This window comes from Cibotium barometz, chromosome 5 (genome assembly GCF_041138505.1).
Source record: "Cibotium barometz isolate CiBa-2024 chromosome 5, ASM4113850v1, whole genome shotgun sequence".
NCBI lineage: Eukaryota > Viridiplantae > Streptophyta > Polypodiopsida > Cyatheales > Cibotiaceae > Cibotium > Cibotium barometz.
Genome location: NC_141050.1, coordinates 63908114 through 63930915, shown reverse-complemented (window position 1 = coordinate 63930915; position 22802 = coordinate 63908114). Strand labels below are relative to the sequence as shown.

At 47.2% G+C, this 22802-nt stretch overlaps 1 protein-coding gene across 9 annotated transcripts in view; it reads right to left on the bottom strand.

The window, feature by feature from the left end:
- Positions 1-1869: 1869 nt before the first annotated feature.
- Positions 1870-22802, bottom strand: part of LOC147638756 (uncharacterized) — a 233883-nt gene continuing 212950 nt past the window's right edge. For all 9 annotated transcript variants that reach the window (XR_015265964.1, XM_086798726.1, XM_086798725.1 and 6 more), the window contains 4 exons: positions 3634-3714; positions 3353-3512; positions 2968-3079; positions 1870-2557 (listed from right to left, as the gene is read on the bottom strand). Coding sequence is in view for 8 of the 9 variants with exons in the window: in XM_086798726.1 (XP_086654852.1) it covers positions 1991-2557; positions 2968-3079; positions 3353-3512; positions 3634-3714 (920 nt within the window). In the remaining variant the exon portion in view is untranslated. The remainder of the gene's footprint in view (positions 2558-2967; positions 3080-3352; positions 3513-3633; positions 3715-22802) is intronic.

The following is a 22802-nucleotide window of genomic DNA, read 5'->3' as shown; positions in this document are numbered from 1 at the left end:
AACACCCCTATCCAAGATCGCTTAATTTTTTCACTTTGTAGATGATGGGCAATGTCACATCACGCTGTCACTCTCAAAGTAGTGACCGAGTTTGTTGGGGACTGGCACATCATTTCTACTTTTTGTACTTTAAGTACCCTTGGTATCCGATTCTTTTTTTTTTGAGAATTCATCTAGAGGGGCTTCTCCACTCTAGCTAATAATTTCATGTCCATCGAATCTTTCAAGTATTCATCCATAAGCTCATCCTTCCTTGAAGGAGGAAGCCAACAAGAATATGGACTTAAGATTAAAGGAAGGTCGAGAGTCATGTCATGTCTTGTGGTACACACACATTGTCACTTATCATGCTATCGAGCCTTGCAAATGTGTAGAGAATATGGAGTGGCACATCAAAGAGTGGTGTCCTTAAATCATCACTAATTACTCTCAAAAAAAGTGTCTTGACTCATGTATAATAGGTTCTACCAGCCAGTCGGCAGGCCCAGAAGGTCGGGTAGCAGCTTGGACAAGGCATCAAGGCAGTACAGCATTTAATAAAGGAAAAAAGGCATATTTTGCTTGTCCTTTGCTGGCCGACAGCAGCAGCACAGCTGGCCGACCAGCACTCTTGGAACATATATAAGCATCACATCGTTTTCAGCAAAGGATAGATCATTAGCTCATCATTCATTCATTCAATAATCAGTAGAACGATCCTACTTTAGAATCTTCTACTTCTGCCTTGGTTTTTCTATTGTTATAGGGAACCGACTTCATCCCTTATGCATTTAGGGTTTATTCAACAATGCTATCTTAGGTAGGCGGAGCTCTTGCAATTGGATTTGCCTGAGGCTCTCCCTCGATAAGCGCTTTGGCGATCAAGAACCGGTTCTTGGACCACCTCTAGTCGAGCGACTCTTACCTTCAATTTGGTTGGGATATTTAGCTAACTTCTCAGGAGAGGTGGCGGGGATCAATCTTTGTAGCCTCATGTTTAGCGTCTTGGTTTCACAACCATCTCCTTGTGAGTTGATGATGATGATGGGACATTTGGAGTGGTTTCCTAAAACCAGATTCGCCACTTTGTACAATGACTCAATTGTCAATTCTACCAATTCTTTTAGCTCTATGCCTTTGTATTTCCTTTCAATCAACAAGTTCCTAGGGGCTTAAGGGTTCCTTTGGTTGATGACGCTTCAACCGTTTGGTCTGTAGTCATAGTTCTCCTCCTTGCTTACATTCTTGTGAGTACATTTAAGGGGATTGTTTGGCTAAACCCATCTTGCACTTAAAGCAAGTTAAGGCTTGTAAATTGGTTTAAGGTTAGGTGCATGGATGGATGCATAAGCTTTCATTAGGCAATCTTTATACAATGTATGGTCGATCACATAGATAGTGCACAATGGAGTCAAAGGTACTTAGTTTGGTGGAGTATTGGCAAGCATGTTTTTGATGATAATACTCAGCTACTACTCGATGAAGTCCTTGGTAGTGTAAACACTATAATGGTAATGAGTTAATATTTTCAACCCCAGATAGGACAATCCATGATGTCTTTGTGTCTCAATTGGTACCGAGTAACCTTACTCCTCAACCTTAGGTATCTCATCAAAAGCTTATTTTTGCTCGTAAGGCGATGCAGGTCACATGGTAAGGCTAGCAGCTAACGTTGGGCTTTACTTTGCATGTGATTATTAGCAAGTTTTTGGTGTTTTGACTATTCATGTTCATGTTTGTAAAGTCTTGTTGCTAAGGGAGGCTGAAGAGGAGTCCCCATAAGGTGAGCAAGCTTATGTGAAGGTATGTGAGCTTTAAGCAATGGTAAATTAATCTTAATCTTTCTAACTTTGTAATAATATTCAGCCAAGTAGTGTACTCTGGCTTGTTGGGAAATCTAGAGTTTTTATTTTAATGAGAAGGATTCGAGAACGAAGCAAGGACCAGGCCTTCGCAACTTTTGTAAGTTAAAAGGTCATCAAAAGTCAAGTGCTGTTCTAGGTACACAACCCTATGTTGCATGGAGGGTGGCCATGGCAAGCACACTATTGGTACCAAATCTAGCTTGCAGAGCAGAAGAGAGCTCAGAAGCAAGCAGGTCCTCTAGTGTGAAAGCCAGCTCCCTCCCTCCTCGCTTTGCGTCTTCACTCTCATATTGTGAGCCCAGTGCCTCATCACAAGCAGCCAAGAAGTCGTTCATGGTGGCCACTGCGTGCTCACTGAACTCAGAGCCCCCCTCAAAAGCACCTGCGTTGGATTCTTTCTCACTTACATTGCCTTCACCAACTGCTTTCTTCTCGGTGCCGCTAGCCGACTGATTGCTCGCCTCTGAGGTTGAGCTTGCAGAGCCCACTATCTTCTCTGAAACGCTCTGGTTTTCGTATGGTATCAGCAGGTTCTGGAAGGACGTGGTGCTCTGCTTGCTCAGCTTGGACCCCTTGCATGCACATGTGCTCTTCGCACATGCGTCAGAGTCGTCATCCCCGTCGCTGCTTGCCCTATTATCATCTGATTCTGTCCCTCTTGCATCAGATGACGACTTCTGTCTTCGCTTGTACTGCAGTTTCTCCATCAGCTTCTACAAAATTGTAAAAAAACATTGTAAGCAACAAGCACTTTGCTCACTGAAGCAAATTTGAATGGTGAGTTCATGTATGCATGTGGTCTCTACCTATCACACATGTATGTATGTTTGCACGTGCGCTTGTGGTCTCTCATATCTTTTACATGTGTATGTATGTATGTTGCACATGATCTCTATCTCTCACACATATATGTATATCTGTTGATTTCATTTGACACACTGTACACATTTACTCTTTACTTAGTTCTATCTCCACTAGGGTGTTGGTAAGATGATTATTTAATAGTAATTATCATTGCACACAAGTACCATATTTAGTGAAAACATGAGTACAATTTACTTTATTGCCCTACATATTTAAGCGTTATTCTTTAAAGAAGAAAGTAAAGAGGGAGTTTTTTTACTTCGAAGTCCTGAAGAGACCATATTTGGCAGCCTTGATCTAAGGCTCCTTCTATTCCAGAAGGATACATGGCTTGCAACAATTCGTATGATGTAAGAGACACATTCTCAGACCTTCACAGGAAGATGGTAACATGTAAGAGACACATTCTCAGACCTTCACAGGAAGATGGTAACATGCCACGTGGTCAAAATAATTATACTTGTAGTTCTCCTATGTTTTGAACACACACACACTCAACCCAGCAGCTCAAGTTGGCACACAGTTTAACTAGCCCCTTGTTTTACCAAAAAAAACCATTTAATGCACAGAAGAAACACTATATTTTACCTACCAAGAAAGTATGTAAATGTGGTAAGAAGCAACATATCAAGCCCTTTACTTACGAGGTCCCCATTATGGCTGCATGTGCCTTCTCTAAAGCTAGCTTGGTCTCTGAATCCTTACATAGATACAGTAGTAAGCTCTGCCACGGTATCTCACTTTCAAAATCAAGTATGCTATAGAGAAGCTTTTTAATATTTGCCCCATCATGACATCCATTATCTGGTACACACAAAGGGACTGCTGGTCATAGGTCAATTTTCTCACATGTTATCTTTATATCCTTCACATAAACAAATATAAAAGCGAGAAGCTTTTAATAACTTGGTGACTGTCAGCACACCTGAATCAAACCAGAACCTTGTACCCAGGAATCGAGTGGGATCTATGGAAGAGCTAGATCCTTGAGTTGCTTCTTTTAATGCTGCAAAATTCAATACCATGATATTAGGTGGATTTGTATGTGAGATGAGAAGTTCCAAGAACAATTTTACGGGATTGGTGTAAAAGACGTAATCCTTTATTCAAGTCTGCCCAAATAATCTTTCTATGAACTAGGAGTCAGTGGACATATGTTCTTGAAGGCCTCCACTACAGCATATAGTCTGGGCATCTAGAAAAGTAAAGATCTTCGCAAGGGATGTCCATGGCTCTAGCGTAACATAGGGCCCGGTCTCAATCCTCAAATGATGGCCCAAGGTCATTCCCCCAAAAAGGTATCCTATGCATAGCTTCCAGAGAGAGAGAAAGAAGGAAGAAAGAAAGTTCTACTAACATCTACAAAAGACCAAAGGGTCTATGAGACCAAAAGTGTTACAGTTACAATGCACGTCCATGAAGTGAAAAAATCATGGAAAAAAACACGCGAAAAAAAAAACCCAATCCTAGCCGAGAGAAGAGGCAACAACCTTGTAAGTAACACTGGTACCACAGCAGCTTATCTTTCACGAGATGTGGGGAATCTCCAGAGATTCGCAGAGGCGATCGAGATCTTTTGTCGCGCATCAGGAACCCAGATCAATTGGCACAAGTCATGTAGTTTTTGGGTAGGCTCTGCACCCGCCCCGACCTGGTGCTCAGCTGAGGCTTTCTAGTGGATCCCGAGGGGCGCTCCAATTCTCTATCTTGGATGCCAGGTGGGCATTGATATCTCTCCCGAGTAGCAGCTCGCCCCTCTTCTTCTGAGTATTCGGAAGAAGCTTTTATATTGGAGTTCTGCGAGGCTCTCTCTAGCAGGTAGAGTGGTGGTGGCGAACCAGGTTCTTGCCACCATGTGGTACATGATACATCACTTCGTGTTGGGCCGTCTCTCGAGCATGTATTGGCCAGGTACAGTGGTTGATCCGAAACTTCTTATGGACTGGTAGTGACGGGAGGCTTGCTAGCGCCAAGGTGGCATGGAGAGTGATCATTCAGCCACGACGCAGAGGGGGACTAGGCATCATCGACCCTGCTATTCAGAGCCGTGCTGTCACGTGCATCCCGCACTTGGATGCCACGTAGACATATCTGTACAGAAGGTGCAGGACCTGGGATGGTAACTAGTCCCATGTGAGCCCAGTCCGGGACGAGTTAGCCAGGGATCCATCTCAGTCGTCCGAGGTCAGGTGTGCATTGTCCTGCACATGAGTCCAAGGTCAGGTGTGCACTGTCCTGCACATTGAAACAGTGCCAGTCCGCGTTGTGAGTCTCCCTCTGGAATGATGTCAGTGATTCTGTGTATCCGGTATGGTACCGGATGCTAGATCATTGTGTAGATAGTTAGGGTTTGCTTTTACGAATAGGGGCCAGCCCATAGGGCTACCCCAAGTCTTAGTGTGGGCATGGGGATAGTGTGAAACTACCCCCATGAGGGCCAGGAAGGCCCTGGCTGAACCCACCAGCCATGGAGGGGCTGTAGGACAGTCCCAGGGGCATGCCAGGGGCAGCCGATAGTACATGAAGCATTTATATGGCTGTAGGGCAGGTATGGGACAGCCCATACAGGCTGCCCAGCCCCAGTGTACTTGCAAATTCAGTGCCCAGGCCCCAGCCCTTGTGTTTCACGCGCATGATGCCCAGCCAACTAGGGAAAGAAGCGCAGTTTTTTATGTGAAATTTTCAGCATTAAATGCTGAATATTCAGTCGTGGGACAATTTATTGCTGGCCGCCTAGATATGATGCTGGCCGACTGCTGTTGTGGAGGAGTATAAATAGGTGAGCCATAATTTAGTTGTGTTATCTCACAATTCACCAAGTGCTCAAGCAAAACAGGGCTAGGACAGCCAAGAAGTTGCTAAAGCAAAGGGGTGGAGGACTGTAGGTCAAGGGCTGAGAAAGGTCAAGATTTCTATATTTTCTTTTCAGATTTACATCATTCTAATAAAGCAAATACACCATCCGTGGTGGGGGCCCTACAGAGGGTATTTGGGACCCAATACTGTGTCCCCTCCTCTCTCCCTCTCTCTCTCTCTATTTTCTGCACATCTTCATTCAGTTTTGTGCGTTAATTCCGTCGCGAAAAGAGTGCTGATTTCTAAGCATTGAAGTTACTGATCTTCTCCGAAACTTCCGCAACGCATGTTACACGTGCCCTGCTGGGCAAGCTGATTGTTAGAGGACTCGATTCTATGCTGGCCGACTGCTCATGATTGGGTAGTACCAAGAAGAAGGATCTTTCATAGCACAAGACTTTAAAACTCAAATTGCACAATAACAAAGATAGAGATGAATATTATATTGTTAGCTCACAAATAGAGCTAAACTCGCACTCTACACTCTTGTGTTCTTCTCATTGAGCATTGTGTTGTGTGAGAGAGAGGAGAGAGATGAAGCTCACAAAGGAGAAAGTACAAATGAGTACATTCATGAGGTTTTTCATGCATGAAAGGTTTTCAAATATCCTCACATTTGTGAGCTAACAATATAATATTCATCTCTATCTTTGTTATTGTGCAATTTGAGTTTTAAAGTCTTGTGCTGCTCATTAAAGGTCCTTCTTCTCAAGAGTCCATAATCCCAATTGTTGATCTCATTCTCTACCAAGAGCTCAAGCATAAGAGGCTAGACAAAGCCAAGAGGGTGCTTAGCAAAGGGGTGAAGGATTCAGGTCAAGGGCAGGGTATTCCCAGCCAAGAAAAGGTCCATGAATTTCCAGCATTTAATGCCGAATAAATCACATAAAATGCTGCGTTTTTTTCCTAACTGGCTGGGCATCATGCGCCTGCTTCCAGAGGGCTGGGCAGCCTGTATGGGCTGTCCCATACTTGCCCTACAGCCATATAAGGGCTGTAATCTCCTGGAAACTGCCTTAATCTTGCCCTAGGGCTGTCCTACAGCCCCTCCATGGCTGGTGGGTTCAACCTGGGCCTTCCTGGCCCTCATGGGGGTGGTTCTACACCATTCCCATGCCCACACTAAGATCCGGGGTAGCCCTATGGGCTGGCCCCTTGTCCTAACCACTATCTACTCAGTGATCTGGCATCTGGTACCATACCAGATACACAGAACCACTGACATCATTCTAGAGGGAGACTCACAGCGCAGACTGGCACTGTTTCATGTGCAGGACAGTGCACACCTGACCTTGGACTCATGTGCAGGACAATGCACACCTGACCTCGGAGACGACTGAGATGGATCCCTAGCTGACTTGTCCCGGACTGAGCTCACATGGGACCAGTTCACCATCCCAGGTCCTGCACCTTCTGTACAGAAATGTCTACGTGGCATCCAAGTGCGGGATGCACGTGATGACACTCATGTATCATGGGGCGCGTTGAGCATAGGACCTACTAGGTCCCTTGTGTTAGACATCATCTCCTTGTTGCTGGCTTCATGTTTGGTGTCCTATTTTAGCCTCTAGGGCTGACCATGTTAGCTTGAGGGACTAGTCACCCCTCACTTATTTTACCCCCATTTTATGGAGTCTTAGGGCACTTTTCCTTAGTCGTGGAGGATCTTTTCCCTAGTCGGCTACCGTTATGTTGGCATATATATCCCTCATTCTTCACTGATTGCTTAGCATTCTTTGCTAGTCCCTCACATACGAGGTCTTCTCCCCTCTTGCTCGGGACATGCATTCTTGGTTGATGATATTGAGAGCATGTTTACACCTGTGTTTCCTCTCCATCTTTCTCTCTCACTCTCTCATGTTTTTACTTTCCCTTCTTCCGCTGTGCATTCTATCATGGTATCAGAGTGCCGGCCCTGCCCGGTGAAGATCAGTGTTGGATGCTCCCTCCTCTCCCTCCTCAGGTGGTCAGATCTGCGTTTTTTTCTACAGGGGAAAGATCTGCGTTTTTTTTTCTCAGGTTGCTGTTGGTCGTCTGCCTCTTCCAGGCGCTTCTTCATTGCAGCCCCATGGTCATCCTCTACAGGTTTTTGACCTCTGAGAACCCACTCCACACCTGTTTTCTGCACTGTTTTCAGGGCAGCAGCACCTAGTGTGCTGCGTTTTTTCTACAGGCGGTTTTCTACAGCAGTTTGTAGCATTTTCAGCATCTACCACTCCTTGTAGTGTTTGGCAGCCTGTTTTGTACAAGACATCAGCAGCCGATTGGGTATAGAGAGAGGGTTTAATGGAGCCAGGAGTTTATAGATTTTGGAGGAGAGTAGTTCTTTCTTGACAAGAGTAGTGATCTTTTCAGAGATCCTGAGCAGAGTTTATTTTGTCGGAGCCTGTGTTCTTTGCAGTGTATGCAAAGAAAGGAGGGTGTTTTGCCTATGAGGTGTGATCCTTTCACATGGATCACTTGTTTGTTGCTGATTCTTGGGATCTGATTCTACCTATGGAAGAGTCTTCTGCTATCAGTGATCCTCTTGAGGACTTTGTTACCACTGTAGTTTATATTCGTGCTTCCCTTCCTCATTGTGAGGAGTCTACCTCTGCCTCTCTCTGTGATGCTTCTGAGGATGCCGCTCCCCCTACCAATTCTGCATTGGGTTTGTTGCGGTGTGTAGGTTTGTTGTTTTGGAGGATGGATTTTTGGACCTGGTGGGATGCTTTGGATCTGTGGTTGCTAACCGTGCTTGGGGCACAATGGTACTTCCAGAGTTTTTTGATTTTGGATCAGAATCAGGTTGGGTACCAGTCCGACGACATTTTTTTTCTGAGGGGGATGCGGAGTCCTTTCATCTGGCAATACCCACCTCAGTGGTGTGTGCTTATGTACAGCATTGGCAAACTCATGGTACGGAGTTTGAGCAGATGGACCCCATCTTTTCTAAGAGTCTTGGTTGATGATATTGAGAGCAGGTTTACACTTGTGTTTCCTCTCCATCTCTCTCTCTCACTCTCTCTCGTGTTTCCACTTTCCCTTCTTCTGTTGTGTATTCTATCACCTTGGAGATTGGATCGCACACAGGTAGTTACCCCCGGAGGTGTAGGAGAGATGCATGACAAGGATCCGGGGTAGAGACAGGCTCAGCATATTGTCAGTATTTGGTCCATCTCCATTTCTGGAGCCATTTCTATGGGATTGTCACTTCATAGAGCGGCCAGATTTGTGCCATGTTCACATGGGGCCAGGCCAGTGTCCCATGTGAAAGGGCTAGTATTTTGGTGTCACATGGACGGGAGCCAGATTAGTGCCACCCGTGTGTGACTAGTACTGCATCACATGGATGGGAACCAGTTTCGTGCCACCCGGGTGTGACCTACTTCGTGCTGTATGGACGGGAGCCTGTTGGTGCCACCTGTGTATGGCTAGGATGGTGTCTTACCTATGGGACTGTCACTCCATAGGAAGACCAGGACATATATTTATATTTCTGTCGCGCCAGTTTTGCGCTCGATAGGAACTTTTTGTACAAGTTTCATGAAAGGGAGATTTCGTCCATTACATGTGCACATGCATTTATGACTGCATGCATAAACTTGTCTTTGCATGACTTGTTTGCGTGTGTTTGCCGTGCCAGTACACTAGACGAGGACGTCCCTAGTGTACCGTGGAGTGCTGCTTGCTGACTCGTTGGTGTAGCATGTGAACAGGTGGTAAGTATTACCATTTTTTCCTTTTTAAAATGTAAAATTTATAAGTTATGGCTAACTTTAATATTTATAAGCCAATGTGTTCACACACATTTAAAATAGGGGCTCGACATTATCTTTGTAGGGTGTCCATGAGCATTTTAAAAAACCTTTAATATTGTGTAACCTTTAAAAAAACCTTTGGAAAAGCTTTTGCATGAGAGAATTTAGTAATTTTTCACACGTGGGGGGGAGGGGGGGGACGCTGGCTGCATTTCTTTCTCCATTGCTGCCTGCTATCTTCTTCATTCTCTCCATCGCCTGCTTCTCCATGGGCTGAATCTTTGTATTTTCTCCATCGCTTGGACTGTACCTGCTGAAATTTCACACGTGTGCTGAAATCTGGACTGTACCTGTTGAAATCTGGACTGAACCTGCTGTGCACTGAATTTGCTGGACTGTACGCTGTACTTGCTGAATTTACACCTGCTATACTTGCTGAATTCACTTGTTGCACCTGCTGCCCACGTGGACTGTACCTGATGCCCACGTGTGCTGTATTGGCTGAATTGTACCTATTGCACTTGCCTTGTACTTGAATTGTACCTACAGTACTTGAATTGTACCAGTTGTACCTAAATTATACTTATTATACCAAAGTGTACATGCTGTACCAAATTTTGTACTTGTTGCACTAGGTATCCTCATGTTTCTCATTTGTGTAAATCTACAATTTGTTAAATTAAATTCAAAGAATTCTTTAGTTTTGTGCAGAGCAGGAACAAAGCATGTTTATACTGACCAAACTCATGGAGTTTTCTTGGTGTGGTTCGTATTTCCTTGTGTGGTGGTGCTAACCACGCCCTCAGCGCTTCTGAGGAGCCAGCGAAGGCTGAACACACTCGGGAATCTGGGAGCAAAGCTTATCTGGGAGAACCAGGTCATGTTCCCTCCGCGGTGTATCCCTTGGCCTGTGTTAGTATGGGCGTGCCTGTTGGTGCACGGTCCCAGAAGACCAATGAAAGGCGGGTGTGCACCCAGTGAAGGTGGGGATGTGCCTGTGATTTGAGACTTCTCCGACCAACACATCTTCATCGACTTGAACCAATTTGTTTGAGTTGTATTCACTCCCTGGTGGAGAAATTTGGCCTATTTGGCCCGTGACACTTATACAAATAAATACTCCAAGAAACACAAATGTATTGAGGGGGGGGGGCAGCCCTTTCCGGCCCTAGTGCTGGTGTCATATGTATTTTGGTATTTCCAGTATTTATGTTGCTAATGTTGTTTCCATTGTTAACTTTAGTTTAGTGTTCTAATTATGTGTATATTGTCATCCGATGTGTAGGCCTCCTGTAGGGAGCGGTCACACACATCGACATTGACTAAGCTATTGCTTAGGAGTGGCTGACTCCTATCCTAGACCCGACTCCCCCAATGTGGCTAGGCGTGTTTACAAGGCATGATATTCTTGTGGCAGTCCACGGAGCGGATGAGGGTAGTGGTCTGCTTACTTTTTCTATTCGATCCCATGGCAGATTAGAGAGATCGGAGCTCCTCTTAGAGGATTTCAGTGGCTGCACCTTACAGAGGGTGAGGGTGATTGGATTTCAGGCATGGGAGTGGCACATAGACCCACCACCGGTGATGGCACGGAAGCGGTAGAGCTGTCTACGCCCTTATAGCATGCCACACTTCCACACACGCATGCAAACACACCAGAACACCAGACCAAAGAGCATGAACAAGGCTTATATTTCAGAAAGGACCTTGACCTTTACAGAGGTGGATATCCCAAAATATCCCAGACACCAGCTTCATCAAACACCCGCTCGCAATCAGCCCTCTCCAGCTCCTGGTCGCTCCAAAATCCCTTCGCTCTTTGCTTCTCTGCAGCCGACCTCCTCGTTCTCTGCTCTGCACCTTAGCTGAAGTCCTCTCTGCTGCACCACCGGCTCACTGCCAGTCCCCAAAGCACAAAACCAGTCACCCTCCTGATTTGTCACAAACCCAACAACCAGCCCAAGCCACACAATACCAAAGGCCCACCAAACCTGCGCCCCTCTGCACTTCAGCTATAGGTTTCTCTGCTATACCACCAGCACGTTACCAGTCCTCAAAGCAAAAACAAAACCCAGCCACACCTCTCAACCTCCCTGTCTTCACAGATGGCAACCATATAATCAAGAAAACACTCCAGGCGGTTCTCCTGCCAGTCGGAACCACCTGTCACCACAGCAGCTTCTCTGCAACCCACTGCACTTGCTCAGTGACCATGATCCGCCTCCATTCAAACCAACGCTACCCTTCTTCTATAGCATCACACCTTGCGCTTCAGCCCACTGCTCTTAGCGCCAGACCCACACTCGAACACTATCAGCCCGTCAACCTAGTCCCAATCACACCTTCGCATCTCTGCATATGCTTACGGCTGCAGTCACCAGCCCATAAGTTCTTTAACGCCAGCAGCCGTCTGGCTGCCTCCACACGTCACCACCTCTTGCCTTGCACCTTGACTCCCTGGCGGCCTTCTCAGCTAGCCACCCAAACACATGGGGGCTCCTGCTGTCTTGCGCTACCCCCCAAAAACAACAAGGCCACCACCTTCCGGTCGGCGCCTTCCTCTACAACACCTGCAGTTTCGCCTTTCACCAGCAGCAACCTTACACACCAACCAGTCTTCACGTCGTCGCTAGCAGTTGCGCCAGTCGCCAACTCCTAGTCAGCAGCTCCTTCGGCGGTCCTTCTCCTTCCTGTCGCCTGCGGCGATCTCCTCTTCGTCTCTCTTTCCTGGCAAAAAGCCACGCCAATAGCAGCCATCTGCTCTTCACACAAAGGACGCCTCCGTGTCCCCAAGCGGCCACTTGCTACTGCTCCTTGGTGTCATCAGCCAGGCCGACCACCTCTGTCCTCGCGCTCTCCCCCGCTGCTCTTTCTGCAGCGCCTCACCCCAGTTTCTCTTCCAACAACACGGTCGCCTTCTTTCTTTTTTTCTGCGCCGACTCACCAGGGCAGCTTCCAGAACTGTGCGCTGGCAGTCATTCCAATCTCCACGTAGCTGGCCACCTATTCATTGTTTTATTTATTTTATTTATTTGGAAAATGGCCACCATGTTCTCTTTTCACACCAATGCCCATACCTCCATACCTTTTCAAGGTGAAACTTTCCAATGCCATTTAATTCTGGACACATACACACTTTTTTTTTGTTGGGTAAATCCTTGATTTATTTACAAGTGGGAAACCTCTAAGCGAGGAAAACCCAGAAAAAGAAGAGTAACTATAGGCTTCACTACCTAGAAGCAATCAAAGTAAATCCTATAAGCATCAAGAGTGATGTCCCCAGCATCATAAGCAAAATGAAGCGCGTGACCAAGCGAGAACTTGAAGTAATGGAAGGGATCAATGTCATTGGCTTGGAACATGAGGTTGTTCCGAACATGCCATATGGTCCAAAAGACCCAGAATCGGACCCAGCTGAAAAATACAGCAAACTGAGACTGTGATGCTTGTAACACCCCAAAAAGCCAAAACCGTTTGTGAAAAATGCCCGAAGGGAAACGAAGGCGAAGAGCAGTCGAGACCCGGCGAATGAACGATCTGGAGCATACACAACCCCATAGTAAATGTGGGACAGTCTCCTCAGTAGCTTTACATCGGACACAACGTGAAGGCGCAATATGACGTGCATGTAACAAGCTACCAACAGGAAGAGCACCAACCAAACAGCACCACAAGAACAGGCGTTCTTTGAGAGGCAGATGACTTTTCCAAATGCGAAACAATGTACGTTTCCACCACATTGAAGATTTGGAGAGAGACCATAGCTGATTACCATGTCTGACTATCCATGCATCCGATTGCAAGAGGGCATAAACTGTCCCAGCTGAAATACATTTCATAGCAGTGGTTCCAAGATTCCAATCAGATAGACGGGAATCCACATTCAAGCGAGGTAAAGGAGAAATATCAGCCGGATGTTCATGCAAAAATAAAACTAGTCACACCACTCACACACCCAATATGAAATTGCCTTTTCACAGATTCAACCAGTTTAAAACAATCCTTTAATAAAACCATAGTATCACTGATCACCATCTTCCAATTTATCCAGTTGATTCTTAATTTTCCCATCATTCCTTCATCAGAGTATCTATGGCATCATTGGCAACTAGGACGCTCACCACCTGTCCACACATGGGCCGTTTCCTAATCCCTAGCTCATGATACTCGGCAATATAATCACTTATCAAGATGGACTCTCGTTGAAGATCAGCAAGATCAACCAACAGATCCATATAAAGAGCCATGGACTCATCCATTCAAGACCAGCAAGGTCAATCAACCAGATCCATGCCCGATTTCAGAAAACAACTCCTACTCTTGTAATACACGACTCCAATGCAAACTCTCTAGTCGCAGGGAATTGCCCATCAAAGATCGGGAACCATGCCATATCATATGTGAAGTAACTTCCTTCCAATCAATAATGAGAGAAGAAGTGAAAGGACATCCCGGAATATGTCCTTCAAGTTTTCCACATATAAGATCCCAGTATGTGGGTTGCCAATGACCATAGAATGGCGTGACAATATGCCGACACAAATGGGACACCATGAGAGTCCAGGGTTGCTGCTGGTCCTCTAAGCTATGCTTCTGGACACATACACACCCGAAGACGACCAAGCAGCTACTATCAACATCATTCCGGACAGGCCTGCTCTTCCAGAATCTCAACTTTTTCTCTGCACATACACCTCCATCAAAGCCCCATGCTTGATTGCCGCATCCACGACGCTCACATTGAGTCAATGGGTGCTCCCATGACCTTATCACAACACGAACAGCACTCATGTACACATGTACAAGTTGAAGTTGAGGTTCTCCAAAAACTTCACACATATTTAGCAACCCCCTTACTTCTGCTGAGACATTTATGTCCAGCAGCTGCACTAACAGAAACCATTTATCCCCCTGGATCAAACAGAAACCTCGGTGTATCTATCCTCCAATTCTTCAAGCATTTTTCTCCATCAAACAGCCGTTGATACACCCTGCCATCGCCTTCCATTTTCAGCAACCCCCTTGGCTCCTTATATATGGCCTCATCACCATCTACTGTTGCACTTCCTCCTCCAGACCAGCTCACACAACCTTGCGATGGAGACAACCACTCTTCACCTCTACTCCCCTCTGACCTATCTGAGTCCCACTCATAATCATATACCACAATAACACACATCTGATGATCAACTCCCACCTCACGGTCACTCAATTTCCAACCCACATCATTGGCTTCCAACCCTTCCTCTGGACTAACTGCCAGACTAGGACCATAACCAAACCACTCATCCATATGCTGAGCATCCACATGTGGTGTGTCCACCATACACTCACTTCCCTTCAGCCCATCAACATCACACACAGCAACTTCATGCATTGCAGACTCATCATTGTCGCTTTCCTGCAGTTTCTCCAGCTTCAAGACCATTGGCGATCCTGCAAGATTCTCCACATCTTGCACAGGCATCCCTACCAAGTCCAAGCTCCCCAAACTCCCAGGCAAAGCATCCTGGTCTCCCTGACCAACAACAATAGTCTCACATGCATCCTCACCACTCACAACCACCAACTCATTCTCTTGGGCATGACAAGGAACACACACCTTATGTTTAGTAACCACACATCCAAAATCTATCACATCATCATCCAAAGTAGCATCCAGCTCACCATCAGTCACACCATCACTCCCTTCCTGCACAACTGGCATGCAAGTAATCTTCTCCAAGGAAGCCAACTCCAACAGATCATCCAGTGCACTATCAAGTACACTATCCAACTCATCATCCACACTCTCACCACAAGCTGCAATATCCAACTCATCACCTGAATCATCCAGAGATACTCCATCCATAGTATCTTCACTAGTAACACCTTGATCATCACTCTCTACCTTGACTGGCTGAAGTACTGGCACCTGCAAGTCATTACTCTTTTCTAAATCAAAGAGATTACCCAAATCATATCCATACTCAAACACATCAGGCTCCACAGCACTAGCATGACTTTCACAATCCACAGCGTCATCAACACTCTCATCTTTCTCCTCCTCACCTCCTGAAAGCTCTTCAGGGCTGATTCCAGAAACCTCATCCTTCTTCATTTCCAACAGGCTAATCTGTCCCATATCCTGCTCTGCAAATGTGACCTTATGAACCTCACAAACATTGGGCTGAATTGTTTCCTTCACCTGCATATTAGGGCCCATCACCCTATCACTCATTCCCAAAGACAATTGATATATGCCACCATTAGCTTTGGCTGGTCTCTCACATTGTGGACTCATATGACCCCACTCACCACAATTCCGGCATTGCACATCACACGGATACCCTCTCCCTCTTCCAATATCTGCTGAATTTCTTTCAAAACTAGATGATGCATCACTCTTCCTTTCCATAGCACCTATGCCTCGTCCTCTTCCTGTGGACTCTATCCAATTCAAGCTTAAAGACTTCATGAGCTCCACTGCATCATGAACCTTCCTCTTCAAAGAATCCTCCTGTTTAGGAACAACAGCAGCTTTTCTTCCAGGATGCGTACTCTCAATCTCTGGCATCTTCACAAACCTCTTTGGCTCTTCCTGCATTCCCATCTGCCTCAGACGCTTCACCTTCCACTCCTTCTCACGAGCAACTCTGACAGCCTCCTCAAAGCTATCCAGGTTCTTCAGCTCCACCTTCAGACGAATTGTTGGCTCCAAACCAGCCACAAACCGCTCTCTCTTTATCATCTGTGGGGGTACTTCAGGAATCAGAGCCTCACACCATAGACTCCACAGTCTACCAAACTCTATCAAATACCGATCCACATCCTGACCGTCCTTTTGCTGAATGTTACACAACTCCTTCCACACCTCATTTGGACTCCTCACATGGACAAACTGTGCCAAAAATGCAGCTCTGACTACACGGTACTCAGGATCCTGTTGATGAATGTTCCTGTGTGTAGTCACAAACATCTGCAGCCATGTTTTTGCATCACCCTGCAAGCAATAAGTCAAAATCCGAGAAAGGATCTCCGGGGTTGCCCTGTCTTTCATTAAAGCTGTAAATTCCATTTTCTCCAGAAACCTAGTTGCATCCTCCTGTGGCAATCCCCAATACTCCGGAAAATCCTGAGCCATTTCCAAATCTTTCTTCACACAGCCCTGTTCTCTTTCACAAACCAGAGGAAATCTGCTCCTCTGTGGAGGCACCAAAAAGTGATGGCACGGAAGCCGTAGAGCTGTCTACGCCCTTATAGCATGCCACACTTCCACACACGCATGCAAACACACCAGAACACCAGACCAAAGAGCATGAACAAGGCTTATATTTCAGAAAGGACCTTGACCTTTACAGAGGTGGATATCCCAAAATATCCCAGACACCAGCTTCATCAAACACCCGCTCGCAATCAGCCCTCTCCAGCTCCTGGTCGCTCCAAAATCCCTTCGCTCTTTGCTTCTCTGCAGCCGACCTCCTCGTTCTCTGCTCTGCACCTTAGCTGAAGTCCTCTCTGCTGCACCACCGGCTCACTGCCAGTCCCCAAAGCACAAAACCAGTCACCCTCCTGATTTGTCACAAACCCAACAACCAGCCCAAGCCACACAATACCAAAGGCCCACCAAGCCTGCGCCCCTCTGCACTTCAGCTATAGGTTTCTCTGCTATACCACCAGCACGTTACCAGTCCTCAAAGCAAAAACAAAACCCAGCCACACCTCTCAACCTCCCTGTCTTCACAGATGGCAACCATATAATCAAGAAAACACTCCAGGCGGTTCTCCTGCCAGTCGGAACCACCTGTCACCACAGCAGCTTCTCTGCAACCCACTGCACTTGCTCAGTGACCATGATCCGCCTCCATTCAAACCAACGCTACCCTTCTTCTACAGCATCACACCTTGCGCTTCAGCCCACTGCTCTTAGCGCCAGACCCACACTCGAACACTATCAGCCCGTCAACCTAGTCCCAATCACACCTTCGCATCTCTGCATATGCTTACGGCTGCAGTCACCAGCCCATAAGTTCTTTAACGCCAGCAGCCGTCTGGCTGCCTCCACACGTCACCACCTCTTGCCTTGCACCTTGACTCCCTGGCGGCCTTCTCAGCTAGCCACCCAAACACATGGGGGCTCCTGCTGTCTTGCGCTACCCCCCAAAAACAACAAGGCCACCACCTTCCGGTCGGCGCCTTCCTCTACAACACCTGCAGTTTCGCCTTTCACCAGCAGCAACCTTACACACCAACCAGTCTTCACGTCGTCGCTAGCAGTTGCGCCAGTCGCCAACTCCTAGTCAGCAGCTCCTTCGGCGGTCCTTCTCCTTCCTGTCGCCTGCGGCGATCTCCTCTTTGTCTCTCTTTCCTGGCAAAAAGCCACGCCAATAGCAGCCATCTGCTCTTCACACAAAGGACGCCTCCGTGTCCCCAAGCGGCCACTTGCTACTGCTCCTTGGTGTCATCAGCCAGGCCGACCACCTCTGTCCTCGCGCTCTCCCCCGCTGCTCTTTCTGCAGCGCCTCACCCCAGTTTCTCTTCCAACAACACGGTCGCCTTCTTTCTTTTTTTCTGCGCCGACTCACCAGGGCAGCTTCCAGAACTGTGCGCTGGCAGTCATTCCAATCTCCACGTAGCTGGCCACCTATTCATTGTTTTATTTATTTTATTTATTTGGAAAATGGCCACCATGTTCTCTTTTCACACCAATGCCCATACCTCCATATCTTTTCAAGGTGAAACTTTCCAATGCCATTTAATTCTGGACAAATACACACCCCAAGACGACCAAGCAGCTACTATCAACATCATTCCGGACAGGCCTGCTCTTCCAGAATCTCAACTTTTTCTCTGCACATACACCTCCATCAAAGCCCCATGCTTGATTGCCGCATCCACGACGCTCACACTGAGTCAATGGGTGCTCCCATGACCTTATCACAACATGAACAGCACTCATGTACACATGTACAAGTTGAAGTTGAGGTTCTCCAAAAACTTCACACACCGGTCAAGGTGGCCAAGGAGAGATTTTGGCGGCTATGGATATGGGAGTTCCGACCTCTCACGCGCCTGCAGTGGGACCCAGGTGAGTAGACTTGGCATGACCCTGCTGATTGGGAGGAGACTCTGGATGCCCCCTTCTTTGCATATACAGCGCGGCTAGGCCGCAGGATTGAGATGCTAGATATTGATGGCACCTCGACAGCAACACATTGGCAGTCATAGGGCTGCTTAGAGCGTTTCCTCTGAGATTTTTGGAAAAGACTTTGGGACAGTTTTCAGCCTAGAAAGATCAGCCTCTTTCTTTGGCTGATGGCACACAAGAGCTTGGCGGTCGGCACTTGGCTGGTAGTTGGAGGTCGGCCAATAGCTGTGGCCACCCTCAAGAGTTTCAGCGACGCTGTCTTTGGGATGGCCTAAGGGCTCAACAGGTTTGGTGGCGGATTCTCTGCATCTTCACTATGGACAAGGCCTTGATCCGGATCATTACATGTGGCACTGTTGCTTGGGCCACAGAGTCTGAGGTGGTCAGGGCTTACAAGGAGGATGGTGGAGGGCTAGCCCTTCAAGTCTCTCACCATCACATTTCGGTAGTACTAGTCAGTCCCACCTACAGAGTCCAGACCACTGGCAGCTAGGCTCATGCCAAAGTTGGGAGATTAGCAGTAGCATTGCAGCTTGGCACATATGACGAGCTTGATGCAGCGAAGCCATTGAGGGTACCCACACTCCGCCAGCAGAGTCTATCAGGAGCATTTGGTTCAATATCATACATACCCTCCGCGGTTAGTTGGGGAAGTTGCAGGGTGGATCTGACTGCATGTGGAAGTTGTGGGAAGCTTTCTTGAGGCTTTGGCAGCTTGGCCCTTTTCTCACTGATAGAGGTGGTGACCCCACTTGGCATTATAGACTACCTGTGTGGTTGTTCCCCCCCCTCCCCCTGTATGAGATAGCCTTCTCCTCATAGAGCAGCCAATTGGAGGAGAAATGTCTCTTTCCCCTCTTTTGATTACTTGATCCCCGCCCTGTACATGAGGCGAGTTTGTATCTAGCCCTTCATGGTTGTTTTTTAGCCCTTCGTGGCTGTTTTTTCAGTAATTAATAGAAGGATTAGCCCTTCATGGTTGTTTTTTAACCCTTCGTGGCTGTTTTTTCAGTAATTAATAGAAGGCGAGTTTGTATCCAGCCCTTCATGGTTGTTTTTTAGCCCTTCGTGGCTGTTTTTTCAGTAATTAATAGAAGGATCTTTTTCCCAGAAAAAAAAAAGTGCCACTTGTACAATGCTACAATGGTACAACGTGAGGGGATCCAAGTGGGTCCACATCATAGTCACAAGAAACGATCATTTCAGACCCTAGAAATGCATTTCTCCATTTCAAAATCCCATTCGTTTTCCATGTCCATTTCTCGTTTCCCAAGTGATATTGTCACAGGAAACGACCATTTTCACCCCTAAAAAATTGTTTCCCCGTTTCCATTCCTCAAACGTTTCCGTTCTCGTTTCTGGTGACTATGGTCCACGTGTCATGTGCAAGGCATGTGCAGGGCTGATCTCAGAGCTAATCCTAAAGGGCAACAAGATAAAGAACCAGATAAGAACCTGATTTTGGAGCAGATGATGTTGATATTGGCAATGGAATAAACTGACGTTACATGTGGAAGCTCTGGGAGTCTTCTTTCAGCCCTAAACACCATCTTGGAACATGCTGTAAAACGCAAGTAGAAGATAGAGAGAGAGATAGCTGAGTTTCAATATATTCATATGGTACAAAAAAGGTACATCTTGGTGGCTAGCCCTTGGCTGCCCCTCAAAAGGTGGTAAATCCAGAGTCACACGGGGACGCGGGGACGGGCCTTAGGGACGCGGGACGCGGGGACGCGGAGACGGCCGGGGACGGGTGGGACGCGCAGGGGACGCCGTGCAACACGGGGACGCATGAGGGCGTCCCGGGGACGCGTTCCCGAAACGCGGGACGGGCAGGGGACGCGGTGAGAGGACGTCTCCAACGGCCAGAAACGGGCAGAAAACGGCCAGAAACGGGCAGAAACGGGCAGATTTCCAGCTATAAAAAAAGGCACACTCTCTATTGCACCCACACTCATTTCTCAAGCCTCAAGCTTCCAGAATCCAAACTTCAAAGTTCCAAGTTGTGCCAACTTCCAAGCCATCTCTCTCTCTCTCTCTTGAAGACCGGGTTTAAAGAGGAGCTCGTGAAGGTGGAGGACAAGCTCGGCACAATTATCAAAGAAAACAAGAAGATGGTCGACTCTTCCGTCACCGCAATCATAAACCGCCTCTCCAAACTCGAGAAGGGATTTGACAAAATCCAAGAGCTCGAAGAGAGATTTTCCAAGCAAGAGGCTGAGATTTCAGCTTTAAAGGAGGAACTAGTGGAGGCCAAATTGCATGCTAAGAGTCAAGCGGCTGAAATCTCAGCTCTCAAAAAGGAGTTGGCAGCCACTTCAAAAAGCAATCTTGAGGATGGAAAATTTCAGCCCTCCTTTCTTGAAGAGCTGAATACCATCAAGGAACAAATGAGGATCATTCGAGAGGAGGAGGAGCAACATAAAGAGAAGACATCTTCATGGGTGGAGGTGATCACAAAGACACAAAAGAAGATGGACGAGGCGGAGAAATGGATCGAGGTCGCCAAGAAAGGGAAAGGTAAAGAATTGCCACCCATCCCCACTCCCACCATCATCAACATGACCCTTGAAGAGGAGCAAAGGAGGAAGACCGTACATGTACGAGTGTCCGGTCTAAAAGACCGTGATGATGCGGAAGGGGAAACCAAGGAGCTCTTCTCTATGATGGGCATTGAAGCCACGCACACAAAGGCATGGAGAGTGGGAAAGAAGAGAGAAGGTAGTGGTGGCGAATCTTCTAAGGAGAGAGCACTTATCATTCGTTTCCCCTCCATGGAAGCGAAGAAGGACTTCTTGAAGAGACGTCCTACACTCAAGAAGACGGGAATATTTCTTGGAGATGACCTCACACTCTCGCAACTTGCCCACATGAAAGAAGTTATGCCAGAGATAAGGGCAACCCGAGAGAAAGGGAAAGTGGCCTTCTATAGAGATGGTAGAGTGGTGATTATGGAGAGGCGCTCTTCATGACGGCGCGAGACCTACGGGACTACACTCAAAGTTGCTACTTGGAATTGTAATGGATCTCTATGTCTTGATGTAGGGGCTTTTGAGGATAGTTTCACTGGGAGGGACATCATCTTCTACTGTGAGACGCATCAGGCTCCTGGACAGTCCATGCCACATGTTAGTGGATACCGATGGGGGATAGCTTGTAGACAGGAGACTCGTTCAGAGCATAGAGGACGGGGCTCAGGAGGAGTGGCAGTATTGTTTAGAGAGGAGCTACAGCCACCACTGATACATATAGTCCGCAGAGATGAGCAGGCTAGGTACATGTGGATTAGACTGAGGGCAGAGACGGGCAGATATCTCTACATTGCTATATCCTATTTTGCTCCTAGTACATCAGTGTATGCATCACCTAGCGGGCAGTCTCCCTTTTCGATTTTGGATGATGACATTTGGGAGTTCTCCAGGGATGGTGACATCATTCTCCTGGGGGACTTCAATGCCAGGACCGCCCATAACCAGACAGTATTTTATGATACCTCAGAGGAGATGTTGAGGGAGCTTGATGTTAGGGATATGGGCCTATCTAGACTCTCACAGGATGAGGAGCATACAGTGTATGGGCGGTATTTGATAGACATGGGGACTGCACATGGATTGGCCATCTTGAATGGCCTACAGAGATTCCCGACATCGGGCGGTTTCACTTGCTTTCCACATAGGCATGGTGCTAGTACAGTGGACTATGTTATGGCTCAGCCCAGTCTCATTCCCTCTTTTCAGGATTTTATGGTAGGCACTAGGCCGGTTGGAATAGCAGTGGATCATAATATCTTGTCCTTCACTCTTACATTTCAGTTCAGCACCGCTCCATTGGGACAGGTCTCCACACACACTCGTTATACCTTTACGAGGGAGATTGACACCGTGTACACGGATGAGATATACAGACGCTTATGTGCCGAGGAGCCAGGACGGCCATTAGATGAGCTCACTCAGATATTGATAGATATGCTTCATGCTGCAGCATCAGAGGCATATCCCCATCATCAGCCTACACGGAGACGATCTGGGAACATGCCCCAGAACAGTTGGTATGATGAGGAGTGCAGAGAGATGAGGATCAGATTACAGAGAGAGGTGCTCATGGGTGTTACCACTCACATACAGTCACGGATTACCTTCCGGCACCTAGTGCGACGGAAGAAGAGGGCTTATCTTGCTCAGTTAGAGAGGGATTTGTATCAGTTACTTATGAGTCAGGACTCAAGGCGAGGCATGGAGACTATTCCATGAGCATTCACCATCACCAGCCATTACCTCCACAGAGATTTGGGGTGAGTATGCAGCATCCCTATACACAGCAGCAGGCCAGCCGCCCCTGCCAGACCCATCGGAGCCATGCCCAGAGACGTGC